The sequence below is a fragment of the Euprymna scolopes genome, chromosome 2, assembly GCF_053919585.1.
Source record: "Euprymna scolopes isolate OS-2025 chromosome 2, ASM5391958v1, whole genome shotgun sequence".
Taxonomy (NCBI): domain Eukaryota; kingdom Metazoa; phylum Mollusca; class Cephalopoda; order Sepiida; family Sepiolidae; genus Euprymna; species Euprymna scolopes.
In genome coordinates, this window is record NC_136483.1 from 15,511,332 (window position 1) to 15,527,425 (window position 16,094).

A 16,094-nucleotide genomic window follows, 5' to 3' on the forward strand; every position below is an offset into this window, starting at 1 on the left:
AATGGTTTAAATTAGGGAGTGCATGTGCGCTTCATTTATGCTTTAAAAGTTGGATTTTTTTTTCTTTTTTGGTATATTTGCAATTGCGATTTTTTTTATAGACTGTTTATGGCCACCTTTCTCTCAGACTTTTTCAACAGACTTAAGATCACACACATATTGTTTATGTGTTTATTGTAAGTGACCAAACGGTAAGTAACCTTTCAAATTTCACATTTGTTTCTGTATAGCTTTTCATTAATCCATTTGACTAGCCTGTATTTGTTATATTAAAATAGAGATTATTATATACCCACCTCCCCCCCATTTGTCATCATTCCTGTGTTGGAAGTTAAAAGGCATCAAAATCATATGACACGATTTGAGTCTGTATTAATTTGACATCGATTTTAGAAACGTTCTAAATGTTTTTTTATCTTATTTTCTAGACTTGTCGGGTTAGGGTTAGGGTGTTGAACTTTCCAAGATGATTGTTTCTGAGTGTGTGGTTGGATCACAGTAGGATTGTTGAATAGGATCTTGTTGCCAGATGCATGTATTCTATTATTGCACAATAGTTTGTGTTTCCGTTTCCTTATATTTTATTTTGCCAGTTGAAATCTTCCGATAAAATGTTGTGGAGAGGTTATCAAATGATACTACTGTGATTTGACAATATAGACTCTGGTTAATGCAGTAATTGCCTGCATGTTTGTGTAGGAAATTTTGTTATTCGAAAGTTAAAGTTAAAATAATGAGTATTGTGAATGCTTAATGTTTGATATCCAATTTTTAGAGTCAATATCAGTGATTAACCAACTGATTTTGAAGGTGAGACAGGAAATATTCTTTTGGAAAAATGGAATGCAGAGGAGTTCCAGAGATTATAAACTTAAAACTATTCCAATCAGCCTTTGCGTATTGATACACTCCATAATAGAAAGGGACATCTGATGTCTATCTGAACTTAATAGAGACAACTGGATGGATGGAAGTCCCCTCCCCCCGCAACAGAACAGAAGTATTTTGTAAAAAGTGAATATCCATCTTAAAGTTAATGCTTTATTATTCAATATCTTTAAAGATTGAACAATGAAATATTTTTAGAGTTGTTAAAATGACATCATAAATATTATAGTTAAAAAAGATCTGTTCTGATCAGTTAAGTCAACTGTCTTAAAAAAAAAACAAAACAAAAAAGCAAACAAATAAAAAATGTAAATAAAAATAACATAAAAAAAAGATTTATTTCTGTATTCACCCAGATATTACGAAGATACAATGCCAACATTTCGATAATGACCGAAATGGATAAAACTTTAAAAACCATTTGGAAAATAATTTAAATCTCTAACAAAAATTATTAACCCTAACCTGCTGCCCATACTCACCATGTGTTTCAGATCTGTGTTTTACACTTATTAATAAGATTGGAAATAAATAAATTTGAAAATAAAATGTTAGCAGAAACAAACTTTCAGAAAATTCAAATTTGTTGCAATCATTTCTGCAAATGTTTGCGACAAAATGAAAAAGAAAATCAGCTTTTTACATTTTTTTTAATGCTAATTAAATACTCCACCCAAATTTATAAACTGCCATGATTTCCCAACTAAAAAATGAAACGTCTTACACATTACATGTAATACGTTTCATTTTTAGAAAATGAATAATCTCAGGGTTCAGTTCTTTCTTTTTACAATACAACACAATTTTCACTTGAACAAGTTAAAAAAAACTTGTGGCTGGTCAGTGGGTTTAATAACTGGAATGGCAATAGTGGTTGTATTTTACTTATGTTCGAAAGCAACCATTAAGCAACACTTTGTGACAGGAAAAATACCAAACCAACAAAAAAAATGGTTTCCCAAATTAGGTTCTAATTTCCCATGAAAGTAAGGTTTGATATAAAGTCAATCTAATACTGATCGTCAGGATTTAAAATAATGTACCCCCCTGCCCTTGTTAGAATCAACATTTCATCCGTGATCGAAATAGGAATGTGGATATAAAAATATGATTTCATCTTGACAATTAAAACCTGTTATAAGCAAAATTAAACAAATAAAAAAATACTGCATCATATATGCACCAACTTCATTGAATACTTTGTGTAGAGAAGAGGTGTTCATAAAAAATCTTCTGTTACAGCACAATTCAGATATAGAAAATGGTTTTTACATAATTTTTCAATTTCAGTCAAATGATCAATTTTCTTTCTCACATCATGTATATTTTCAATTTCCGTTTTCCTTTTGGTTGTAGCCATATGGATTATTGGACTGCCAATGCCACAAATCTTTACCTATAATAAATAAAAAAAAAAAACCTGTAATTGTGTTCATAAATACTTAATAAAATTAATTTATAATCAAAGATTTTTCAACTTCACATTCTCAACTGAGAGTGTGGATCAAATACACAAAGAAAAAGATTCTGTTGCGTATGACTTTGAATTGGAAAAGGCTTTTTTTCATAGAACATTCACCACTTCTTTTTTCAACCATAGAAGTTTTGTCATTTCTCTTTAATAATTTAATTCAGATTCTTTAGCTATTTCTTGGATGCTTCTGTTAGCGAACAATGCCATGCTGATTTCCAAGAGTAAACTCAATTTACAACACATGCAATCCTGGTTCAGCTAAATATTTAATTTCAGGAAGACTGAATGGCCACGATAATTGATCTTAAATATTTGCAGCAACTATAATATCCTTGGCAAAAATCGCCACTTGAATCAATGCTTCATTTTTTTTTTTTTTTTTTTTTTTAATTACATTTTCACCCCAAACAAGGCAAATTGCCACTTTGGTGTAGGGGGCTACTATCAGGAGCAACAACTACTGGGGTACTATGTAGGGATTTGGGCAGCAAGGTGTCGGTTCACGTTACACTTGAACTTCTGCACGTCAGTACTGTTGGGGAAGCAGGGACCTGGAATGGAATTCCAGAGTCTAGCGGTTCTGGGGAAGAAACTATTGGAGTAAAAAGATCTTTTACATCTAGGGATCTCTACAGTGTGGGGGTGGGATTTAGCAGCCTGTCGGGTTTGTCGAGGGTGCACACGTCGTGGGGGCACAAGTGATTGCAGTTCGTCAGAGCATTCACCACTAAAATACTTGTAGAAAAGGCAGAGGGATGCAACATTTCGTCGATGGGACAGAGGCTGAAGCTTAGATGCCAGTTCAGGGCCTATCAGGTTTGCGACTCTCTTTTGAACCTTGTCAAGGAGCGAGAGACTAGTAGCATAAATAAAATGATGTACTGCCATTAGCATATTCTTTGATCCACGGATCAGTGATAAATAAGTCTATGGTCTACTGGCCTCCGATATGATTTGCTATTTTGTACGGCTCAGAGTACAGGCTATGAACTACCCATTGGTCATAAAGACATAGATGTTGCGTTGGACTTCAGATCTGACTCAACTTGGCCCCAGTTGAAATGAATGACTCGTGTTGAGGAAACAGGATACTTTGACAAACCTCTGGAACTGACCTTTACACTTGATCTGAAATGAAAGATCTAGATCAGATCCATTGCCACATTCACTAGAAAAATGATGAGATCGTTCTACTGATCCGGAAAATATCTCATTTCTGATGCAATCCTCTCCCGGTACAAGAATCAAATATATCCTAACACGGAGTACTGTTGACACATCTTGAGCTCCTAAGAGTACCCTTTACTAACTTGGCAGGATACAAAATTGTCTTAAAAAGTTAGTGAGCAAAGACCTTTTTAACGCATTACTTCCTCTTTCTCACATAAGAGGCATTGCAAGTGTCTCTGCTCTATCGTTATTTTTATGGTAGGTGTTCGACTGAGCTCCAATCTATGGTCTCTCTCTGTAAATCCTTCATAGCAAATACTCGTGTAACTACAACAACCATCAACATTACTATCTGTGTCTAAAAGTACACGAAAATTACAAGAAAGAAACACTTCTTTTTCCTGGGAACCATTTGTGGAACACAATATCATGTGGCTGCTTCCTGGCTGACTATAGCATGGTAATGTGAATAAGTTCCTCTCAAATTATCTCTACTCAAGTTCCATCATTACTGACCATATTGTCTCAACACCTACGAATAAACACTTATTAACTTTTTTTCTGAAGTAACCTCTGAGCATTATTGATAAGTTAAAAATGAAACTATTTGTCACTGCTGTGACAGTACAGTAAAACGAAGGAAAATCATTTGTGCTGATACAAACATATATTGCATGCAAATGGCAACATCATTATGAGACGATGAAAAGGGCAGAAAGGACAGTTGAACCAAAATATCAATCAACTTCATCTTATCAAAGCATTTGATTATGCATGATGGACAAATACATTGTCCGAGATAAACGCAGAATAAAATGGTGAATTTATAATCAAAGCTTTAACTATAATTGCCCCCCCCCCCCAATGTAATTGTTTTTAATAAATTTAAGGGGGGGGGGCGTGTTTACATCTGTTTTCTGAAGAATCAGATTCACTTCTTTGACATATTAACAATTTAAAATGAATGCTTGGATAATTGTTTAAGCTTTCCTAAAAATAAAAAATTCTTAAAGATATTGTAAAAGAAAAAATCAGGAAAAAAATTACAAATTTAAAAATTGATTGCCAATTCATAATTTTGTATGGAAAATTAAAATCAATATTAATTTTGATGATTATTCAGGATTTATTCAAATAATTTTTCTTAAATTTTTATAACTTTCTCTTAGTTATTTTTGTTTTTTAACAATATTTAAGAAAAAATCAGGGACGGAAAAATGACAGCAATTCATAATTTTGTTTTAATTTCCAGAAATCGCAAAAGAAAACAAAAAACTTACACATCTCATCTAATCCTCGAGTTGCTTTCCAGCCTAACTCTTCAGCAGCCAAAGAAGCATCAGCATAACAAGAAGCTGTATCTCCTGCTCGACGACCCACAATTTCATAAGGAATCTGAAAATTGAGAACGAAAAAAAAAAAAAATTGATTTAGTAATACACAGTATCTTCAAGTTGTATATGTTACGCTGGAAACAAATATGTGAGGAAAAAAAAAAACATTAAAAAAAAATTGGAAAAATATGATTATGTAGATCATGTTAAAATTGTTAGAAAAATTGGAAAACCTAAATAGATCTTAAAATTGTGACATGAAATGTTCATTAAAATAGTGAAAAACAGGAATGATTGTTTTCACTTTATAATTGTTTGATTGCCATGAAAAAAGAAAGAAATATTCAGTTAGCATTTTATAAACTAGTTTAATATGAGGAATGTGAGATTTTCAGTTTTTAGTGGAATTGTTTTATAATATTTAGAAAGGCAGGATTATGATTTAAATATGCTTTTTTTTTTAATTTAAGATTTCAGTTTCGATTCAATTTTATTTCTCTTTCATTTTTCCTATTTCTAATTTTGTCTTATTTTCCCGATTTATCCAAAAATGTTAATTTTTCAACACTTCAAATGATACACGATGGGGAAGAGGAGTAGATGATCTGTATAGTCATCTTAAACTTTATTTGATTATTTCTTGAACGAAAACATGTTTAACAAATTTTATTATACAAAAAAAAAAAACAAAAAAAACTGAACATTCTTTTTACACAAAATAGTTAATTATAACAAATTTAAAACATATTGGCCAATATTTTCAGTATAAAAAAGAAAGTATTGTAAATTAACAGGTTTTATTGACCTTTCCCTTCTAATGAGATTCTACTTTTTTAGCCAATTGTATGTATTCACCCTAAAAACTTTGAAGCTAAAAATCATGTTAACATTTATAGAAAAATTGGGAAAACCTAAATAGATCTTAAAACCGTGACATAAAAATGTTTGTTAAAATAGAAAAAGGCAGAAATGCTTGTTTTCTTTTTTAATTGCTTGATTACCATGAAAAAAAAAAAATTTCAGTAAATAAAAAAAAAAAAAAAAAAAAAAAATGTTTAATATATTATGCATTTGTATTGTGGAAAGTGACTCAATGATAATCCGGGGAATTATGAAAAAAGTTGCAAATTATAAAACCCAGCTTTAAAACATTGTGTATGGAATAGATTATCTATTGCTAGATTCACCTCAACTTGTGAATTGGTTGAATTGCAGGTTTGTAATCTTAAATAAATGGAATTATACTAAAAAAAAGTAGAAAATTTATTTAGACAGAATCGTGTTAATCCAGGTTATTCAGAATCATGCATCCACTTCTGACAAAACTGTGAATTCATTTAGTTTAATATCTTTGAACTATCATAGCTGCTTAGTGTAATTGCACAGAAAATCTGTTGATATTTTAGTGAAACCGGACTCATTTAAACTTTTCTTTTAATATCTAACTTTATATACAAACTGTATATTCATCTTTATTTTAATATTACACCAACAACTTGTCTTTACAAACCATTCTATCCATTATCTGTAAAGTTTTATTGGTATATATATATATATATATATATATATATATATATATATATATATATATATATATACACATAAATGAATAAACATTTAGAATTTTATTAATAGTAGAGTATAGAGTGACTCGGCATTGTTTGTTACAAACCATATATAGATAAGGACAATCTAGGGACTTACACATTTCAGAGAAAATTTTTTTTTCTATTCAGTTCATCCGTTTGAAAGTTTTATTGGTATATATATATATACACATAAATGAATAAACATTTAGAATTTTATTAATAGTATAGATTTCACCAACAACTTATATAAACCCCCTGGTCTTTACAAACCATTCTATCCATTATCTATGTGATACAACTTGTAAAGTTTTATTTTGATTTATCATTTGAATGTTTCAGTTTGGATGATATGAACAAAACTGCAGATGAACAACAAAACGACTAAGATTTACTTACAGATTTTCCACTGGCTTTTTCAAAAGCTTTGATCATGTCAAGCACAGAATAACCACATCCGGTGCCCAAATTGTACACCTTTAAAAGAATCATAGGAATAATTACAACAAAATACAAGTTTGTCTGGATCAATATTTTTTATTTCCAACTATAAACATCAATAATTAGTGAGCTCCAATTTTAAAAATCGATTTGTACCAAATTTTTGAGAATTAAGTTTTTAAATCTTGAAAGAAAAAATACATCACAAGTAAAAATAAGTTCAGTTGACTTTTTATTAATATTCAAATTGGAAACAGATTAAGTTGCTTTTGAAGTGAATTGAAAAATGACTTATTTCAATATTTGCATCTACTTGTATTTTCCACTGAAACAAGAGAATAACATTGAAAAACATTAAATATGTTTCAATAAAAATGTTTTTTTACGTTTAAACTCGTTACCATTAGAAGGATCAGAACAAAATTTGATAAAACAACATAATAGAGGATAACTTACTTTGAATCCACAATTTTTTTCCACTTTTTTCACTGCCGCTACATGACCCAAAGCTAAATCAACAACATGAATGTAATCACGGACACCTGAAAGGAAAAATATTTGTAAATGTAATATAAAAAAATTAGTTAAGTAATTTTTCTATTATATTTTTAGGCGAGTTAATGTTTTTACTAGGATTAAATTTGTATTTTTTTGTGAGGATCAACTAATCATAAAGACGGAAAACACTGAAATCATACAGAAAGCAGGATGGCATACTTCATGGCAGCTATTATATCTAAGTGGATGTCGAATTATGTATCAACATTCTTTTAATAATCCTAATACCAAATCCATCTTTCTTTGCCAAGTCAGCATCCTAAAGAGTCAGAAACACATGAGGCTTGCATAATATTTTGAAAGTGAAGTGCCAATGCACTATAATTCCATATTAACAAAATTTTTTACTGTCATGTTTGTGACATCTGTGTTAGACTACATGTGTAGAAATAATCTCAAATCAATGAATGAAGCAGCTAAACTACATCGATATCTAAAATATTAAAAAAAAAAAAAAAAAAGAAGCCCAACTAAATCAATAAATAAAACTTGTCAACACAAATTGAAGATAACAAAAGAATTTTCTCTCTCGCTCACCTGTGCCATCTGGAGTATCGTAATCATTTCCAAATACTTTTACTTCACTGCGTCTTCCGACTGCCACTTGAGCAATAAATGGCATCAAATTGTTAGGAATCCCATTTGGATCTTCACCAATTTTACCAGACTTGTGAGCACCAACAGGGTTGAAATATCGCAGCAAAATTACATTCCATTTCTAAAGACAAAAAAATAAAAATACAAATAAAATAATTCAATCATGATTAAAAAAAACATCAAATTCTTTAGCCATATATAGAAACTGTCTGCAAGAAGAAAAAAATATTCCTTGTTTTTTTTTTTTTTGGACAATTCTTCACTATAAAATGATGCTAAGATTATACTAGAAGGTTAAAAAAAAAATATTCCTGTAACAGATTGGGATCCTGCGATGGGAAAAAGCCATGTATGTTAGCTAGTTTAGCTATGTAGTTTGCATAACTTGGTCAGATAGAAACAAAGGGAAAAAAAATGAAACAATATGAATATTCTGCATAACCACTTGTTCCGCATCCCTTACCCAAACTGAAATTCTTAAAAAAAAAAAAAAAAAAATATGATAGTACAATAAAAAATCATGGTAAAACCAGGCTCAAACTCAAAACGAACCTGCCTTCTCCCTTGAAGCTTGCATTTACGAACATCTGTGGGCTTAGAACTAATTTAAATGATGTCAAAGCATTTCTCCTAACAAACACCCCGGATATCTTAGCACTAAGTGAGACTAACCTACACTCTTCCATCCCCTCTAACTACTTTAACATGCCTGAATATCTCCCACTGCCGTAAGGACTCTGACAGACATATGCACGGGCTTGGAGTACACCCTCCCCTTGACTAGAGAAACTAAACTAGAATCGGACGATCAAGCCTTTATGTGCTTTAGACTTAACATGCAACATAACATTAGCTACTTTTATTTTCTCTACCACTCTCCCTCAACCCAGGACTGTATCCTAATAAACAAAGTCTCTGACAGCATAGATACAGCACTTTCCCTCGACAATAGCGCACAAGTGCATCTATTTGGTGATTCAATGTTCACCACAGCAACTGGCTTGGATTTTCTACTCACACAGATGCAGCTGGTATGACTACATATAACTTCTCTATATCTCATTCCCTATCACAGTAGCATTACAAGCGTATGCTGTATTTTCATGGACATCGGCAATATTACATACCTAATGTGCTCCAACAAATCATATCTTTTTTATTTGTTGGTCAGTTTTTAATAGAATTACATTGATGGAAAGAGAATAGAATAAGTATTCCAATGATGTTAATTTATTTTTCTTTTATGCGTTCAAAGTTTTTATGCTTCAAGTTAAAAATGGGGGGGGGGATCGGTAAAAATGACGACAGCAAAAAGGGAAACTTTTTTCAATGTTTACATTTCATACGTTATGTTTGGATACACATGCGCGGGGTTAAATTTCATTAGATATGGCTGAAATTTTACAGGTTACATAAAAAAAGAAGTTCATCTCTACTGGTGTTTGATTTTTATTTTTACGACGATAGGAAGCAAAGTTACGATCGAGCAAAGTTGACGAATATTTCAAAATTGATGAGATAAATCTGCATATATCATCCATTTTCATATAAATAATAGTTTCAGAATTATTTTCATGTATAATATGTAAATATTTGATAATTATTAATTGCGCCGAATTTTATTTCAAATGTTATCTATATATCTATAAAAGTGAACGTGTCTATCTGTCTGTCTGTCTGTGTACATTTCCCTACGCAATAACTCTGTCAATTTTTAGTCTATAGACTCGAAATTTGAAATACCGGGTACTGAGATTTGGGAAAATCGATGTGACGGGTGTCAGACAGAAATTTTGCTTTTAAGGGGTCAAATTTCAACGATTTGACCTTTAAGAACTCTACCAAATTCCTCCGACAATTTTGGGTCTAGACACTTGAAATTTTAGATATAGGTTCCTTGAACCTGGATCTAACTTAATAAAGTGATTTGAGCCCGAAACTATAAATTTTAAGGGGTCATAATAGGGGTCAAATAAAAAAAAAAATTGACTTTTTTTTGTTTTGCTAAGCGTACACCTCAAAACACCCGGGCAAAGCCGGGCTAAAATGCTAGTCTTTTATAGAAATCAAATTCGCTTACGGAAAAACGGTCACTAAGAGCGTCATGCGCTGAGCTGACTAAAGCATTCTCTTAAAAATAGAAAACCGTTTCTGCTTTCGTCTTACTAGACTAGTCATTTTTTATTTAAAGTTTGTCAATTTAAAAAAATTATTTCAAGTTTTTCAAATTTGATTTCCAAACAATACTATTTTGTTGTTTTTAATGCTTTCAGTACACGTGCACTAAAAGCGTTAAAAAACAACAAAATGTACCAAGTACATGCGTTTAACTACTTATTTGTACTTAAGGTAGAACTGTGTTTTTTAGTGGTCAAAAAAAACAAAAAAGCATAACAAATAAAAGGTACTTGTGCACTTATGCTACCATGCGGAAATAATAACATTATTTAGAAACCCATTCTTAACATGGGGAAGGAAGGGTATTAACTATTCTGTACTTTTACTTAACAATTAAATAAAAAAAGATATTGTGAAACTTGAATTTATTTTTAATTCATTGTCAAGACTATTTTTTCGAATCTGTAAAACAACCCCGTTTTTTTTTTAACTGAGGGTACCTAAATAATAATAATACGAATAATTAGGCGGTTCGATAGAGAATTTCATTATGATGCATTTTGTAAATTTTTACCTTGTTTCCACCTTAACATTTTTCTTTAAAATGACTACCTTTATAGATTTTGAGTATACTGAAAACGAATATCGCATTTAAATTTTCCGCAAATAAGTAGCTTTCCGGATATTAAGCAATGTCATTTCTTACGTTGTTGCTGGTGGCCATCTTGGTATGCGCGTTTGTGCATAGTTTCTCGGGGTTGCGCTTGCGCGTATCAAGATGGCCACCAGCGATAACATAAGAAATGACATTGCTTAATATCCTTATTTATTTGCAGAAATTTAAATGTGATATTCGTTTTCAGCATATCTTAAAACCTATAGAAGTAATTTTAAATGTTAAGATAGAAACAAGGTAAAAAAATTACCGTTTTATTTCTTTGTTTACATAATTGAATTTTCAGTAAAACAACAGAATAGAAATGACAAAAAATACCATCAACTGGTGAATATATAGTTGTTGCTTATCAGGATTCCTGGTATCCTAGCACTGTGAAAGTTACATCGAGGATTCATGTAAAGTACGATTGAGGGTTGCATCGCAGAAAATAGGGGTATATTTTGTGCCAGATAGAGAGGATTAACAAAATTAACAATTTGACTGGTCCCAAAATGCATAAATTCCGGTTGAATATGGGAATTTCCATCTTTTACAGAAATCCAAAATCTATATGAAAATTTTTCTTTGATATATTTCTGAGATTAATTCATATCTACTCAATTTTTTTTTCTTTGAAGGGAGTAGTAAATACCGGCCATGAATGCTCTTTAGGCATTCAATGGCTACACCCAAGATTAAGCTCTCCTTTGGTGAGGAGACAGGAAAATGCCTATTCACAATAAAGATATATTTAAATACTACTATAATACTTAGTTTTGTTCATAAATAGACACCCACTGTATGATACCATGTGCCAGTTTAAAAAAAATTGAAATTTGTACATCTGAATTTATAATTCATGGCTTATGGTAAAGAGATACATTAGATTTGACTGCACAATCAGAAAGAGCACACAATTTTACATAAGACTGCCAAATTTCATGAGGATAGCTTGAAAAATAAATAAATGGTGGCGAAATTACCGAATTTCTTGAAATGTTGAGGTCCGTAATTTAGCCCACTTTTTCTACAGAAAAATGTCCGCAGAAAAGCATAAATTTTGGCACTTAAAATTCTCATAACTTTTAAAGTACTGATGGTATTTGCATAATTCAAACGGGTTTAAGTATCTTTTACATAGCTCTTTTCATGTAAGTTGATAAAAATAACAATTATCTAAAAAGAAAAAAATCAACTTGTAATGCTAATCACAGATGGTTACGTTTCCAACCCGTTTCACAGACTAGCAAGAACAACATGCATTACTTCTAGATCTGTTTCTGACCACAGTTCCCGATGACTGTAACTAATGCCCACAGCCCACTTGGGAACGCCGATCATGCAGTGGTAATAGTTGAAATAGCCCTAAACTTTAGAACCAAAACTGAAGAGCCACTGCTTAAACCAACGAGATATTATAAAAAGGCTGATTGGGAAACCATCAGGGATCTCATCAGGGATGCATTATGGCAAAATATCTTTTCACTTCCTGTTGAACAGTGCGCAAATGAGACCACTGAATGGTTCAAAACAGCAATTGAAGCACATGTTCCCACACGGAAATTTTATAACAAGCCCCACTCTCCCCAATGGTTTACTTCTACTTGTGCAGCCGCCATCGTGCAAAGGCAGCATACGTACCGCAGATTTATCGGACATAAGTCCAGTTCAAACAGGCAGTAGTATATAGAAGCCAGAAGTAACTGTAAGAAAGAAATAGCGACAACTAAGAGAGAATTTACTGAAACCACCAAAAAACCGCATCGAATCACAGAAATTAGGAACCCACGACTTCTGGAAAATCTAAAACAGTGTAGTAAATAATGGGCAATCAACAATTCCCCCACTATCCAACAATCATGAGGTTATTTGCTCTGCAACTGAGAAGGCTAACATGCTTGCCAGTCGGTTTGCCTCCAACTTCACACTGGACCCTGCTAACCACCCGCTCCCTGACTTTCCTTTGCGGACAGACGCCACACTAGACGATCTGAAAATCACCCCTTCTCAGGTGCATGCTATCATAAGAAATCTTGACACTGCAAAAGCATGTGGACCTGATCTTATCCCGGCTATGCTATTAAAAAAGTGCTCCGCCAAAGTAGCTCCAGTTCTCTCCAAACTTTACAACAAATGCCTTAATTAATCTTGCTTTCCTGCCTGCTGGAAAACTGTTTCTGTAGTACCAGTTTTCAAGAATTCTGGTGGAAGAACTAACCCAGTAAATTATCGCCCTATTAGCCTCCTCCCACTTTGCGCCAAAATATTTGAGACAATAATTAACCAAGCTCTGGTCCATCACCTTACAGATGCTAAACTTCTGACTGACCAACAATATGGATTTAGACAAGCCCGTTCAACAGCAGACATCCTAACTGTAATCTCAGAACGTATATACCAGTCACTGGACAAAGCGGGGGAGGGTAGAGCGGTAGCTCTATATCTAAGGCTTTTGACAGGGTATGGCATGAAGGTCTTCTCAGGGAAATCAGATCATATGGTATCACTGGAAGAATACATGACATAATTAAATCCTTCTTAGATAAGAGAAAAATCCAGGTTGTCCTCTACGGTCGTACATCTAAACAATATGATATAAATGCAGGAGTGCCTCGGGGGTCTATCCTGGGACCTCTGTTATTCCTAATATTCATAAATGACCTCCTTGACAAAATTGCCTAAAAGATGGGTATATATGGCTACACCACACTCTATAACAGACACGACAGGAAAACAAATGAACACATATATAAAGAAATGGCAGAAGCACTAGAGGATGACCTCTGATCTGTAGTGGAATGGGGACATAAATGGATGGTCACATTCAATGCTGCCAAGACTAAACTCGTTTCCCTCAATAATTACAAGAAACCTTCCCTACCACCAATAGCAATGGCCAATGACTCTTTATCTGAAAGTACATCCTTTAACCTCCTCGGCCTAACACTCTCAGGAAACATGAGTTGGAAAAATTACATAGAGAGTATCGCCAGGACCGCTGCGAAGAAGGTAGGTTCTCTCTACCGTGCTAGAAAAATACTAACACCCGAAAGTATCCTATACCTCTATAAGACCACCATTCGCCCATGTATGGAGTATTGTTGTCATATTTGGGCTGGTGCATCTACCACTAGTTTCTTGCTCCTAGACAAGGTTTAAAAGAGAATCGCCAATCTGATAGGTCCTGACCTGTCATCTAAACTTCAGCCCCTGTCATATCGATGAAATGTTGCATCCCTCTGCCTTTTCTACAAGTACTTTAACTGTGAATGCTCTGACGAACTGCAAGCATTTGTGCCCCCTCGACGTAAATACCTCCGACAAGCAGCTAAATCCCACCCCTTCACAGTAGAGATCCCTAGATGTAAGAGAGCCTTTTACTCCAGGATAGCTAGACTTTGGAATTCCCTGCCAGGTTCCTGCTTCCTCAACTGTACTGACATGCAGAAGTTCAAGTGCAACCTGAACCGACATCTTGTTGCCCAACTCCCTACACAGTAGCCCTGATGCCTATGTCCCTGATAGTAGCCCCCTACAACAAAGTGGTAATATGCCTTGTTTGGGGTGAAAATGTAAAAAAAAAAAAAAACAAATTTAAACAAATAATGGAAAATATTTACAATAACAAAAAATAGTTTACAATAACAAAAGTTAACCTTTGGCAAATGTAGCAGCATGCAGTAATATAGGTTAATGACTGATCCGGACGCGGTCAGAGTTGTAGAACAAAGGAGAGTTTTTTTTATATATAGTAACAAAAATCAGAGAATTAAGGCAGTCAAAACTGGAAAGCGAAATGTGACAGGGGACTGAATCATGTAGTCTACTAGGTAATTTGAGAGTCAGTTTTTTTTTGTTTTTTTTTAACAGTAACGATTTTGATTTTATAAAAAATATCAGTTAATAATTTTTACTTTGAAATTTTTAATGATGTTCTTAAAAGATTCTGTTAATGTAATCAGTGGGACACACAAACTTAAAAAAAAATTATTTTCTATATCAATAAAATATGTTCTCTCTCTTCAATGTGTTTTATGTGATTAAACAAAATAACAGTCAATATTCTTTGGAGGGAAAAAATATGATAAGTGATTAAAAAAGCTAAGAACAAAACTTTAATAAATTCTAGCAGGGAGACCCGACGTTTCACACTCACATATTTTTATTGTCATCGAAATTTGTGAAATCATCCATTTTTCAATTAAATCGATTGATAGCCTGCTCTAGTTGGGGATCCATTGCAGTGCACTGAGAGGACGCTTTACATGCCTGCAGTGACTTAATCTACAATACATTGTAGTCTATCTTGCATTCTAGAGAACTTACTGTTGATATTATAAATTTATTTTTCATATATAATGGCTTCAATTAAAGTTTAAAATGCAAAAGTCAAGTATCATGGGTCAATTGTGCTCTAAACAGTAACATTCATTTTGAATGCACCCATGCGATATCAAAGAACCTACTGTTGATTTTATACAGAGTGGATGATAAAATTGTCATCCTAGGAAAGAGACATGATTCTGTTTCCATTAGATGAAAACAAGTTTTCTTTCTTTGTTGTAGACCATCTACTAGCTGGCTAGTTATGTACAAATCCCAAGAGCAATAGGAGCCTTCTATCATGTCTGAAAGTGACAATGTTTAACGAGTGAGATCGGAGATGCACCGCTGTACAACTCCTGCTCTCTACCAATCCAAGTTATGACAATAGAACCATTGCCAGCATCCTCAAAATGCAAATAATCAGGACGGTTCAATGCTTGAGGGCACAGCTCCAAGAAGTTTCTGGCCATGGTCATGGGCTTTGGTGTGGTTTCAAGTGAGGGCCACATCATGCCACCTCACATCTTCAAAGTCAGCTTGAAAGTCAACACCTGGAGGTGCTGCAGAGTGTGGTGATCCCTTGGTGCAATCAGGTGGTTGCATTGAATAGATATCAGTTCTACTACATGATCCAATAAAAGTTTTAAAATAAACTTGTAGTGTTGTTTCCTTTAGGGCGACAAATTTATCGTTCTACCCTGGATGCCTGGCCTTTGTGCTTGTGCTGTGATAATGGCTTGAATTTAATTTTGATATGAAAAAGTGTTTTAAACAGAAACATTCATTTCAAACGCACCCCTGTTATATCAAAGAACCTACTGTTGATTTTATATGCTGAGCCTCTCTGATTGTGTGGTAATAAAATTTCTCAAATGCACTTGTGATGTTAAGGTGTATAAGGTGTTAACTTTAGTCAAAATCGCCTGTTCTTTCTTTCAAATTTT

At 33.2% G+C, this 16,094-nt stretch overlaps 1 protein-coding gene across 1 annotated transcript in view; it reads right to left on the minus strand.

Moving 5' to 3' along the window:
* Positions 1–1,207: 1,207 nt before the first annotated feature.
* The window catches only part of LOC145288991 (UDP-glucose 4-epimerase-like), a 42,702-nt gene continuing 27,815 nt past the window's right edge, over positions 1,208–16,094 (minus strand). The window contains exons 6-10 of the mRNA XM_080136374.1: positions 7,989–8,169; positions 7,350–7,435; positions 6,852–6,929; positions 4,813–4,927; positions 1,208–2,284 (exon numbers count right to left, since the gene is read on the minus strand). Of these exons, the coding sequence (XP_079992500.1) occupies positions 2,217–2,284; positions 4,813–4,927; positions 6,852–6,929; positions 7,350–7,435; positions 7,989–8,169 (528 nt within the window). The 3' untranslated portion in view covers positions 1,208–2,216. The remainder of the gene's footprint in view (positions 2,285–4,812; positions 4,928–6,851; positions 6,930–7,349; positions 7,436–7,988; positions 8,170–16,094) is intronic.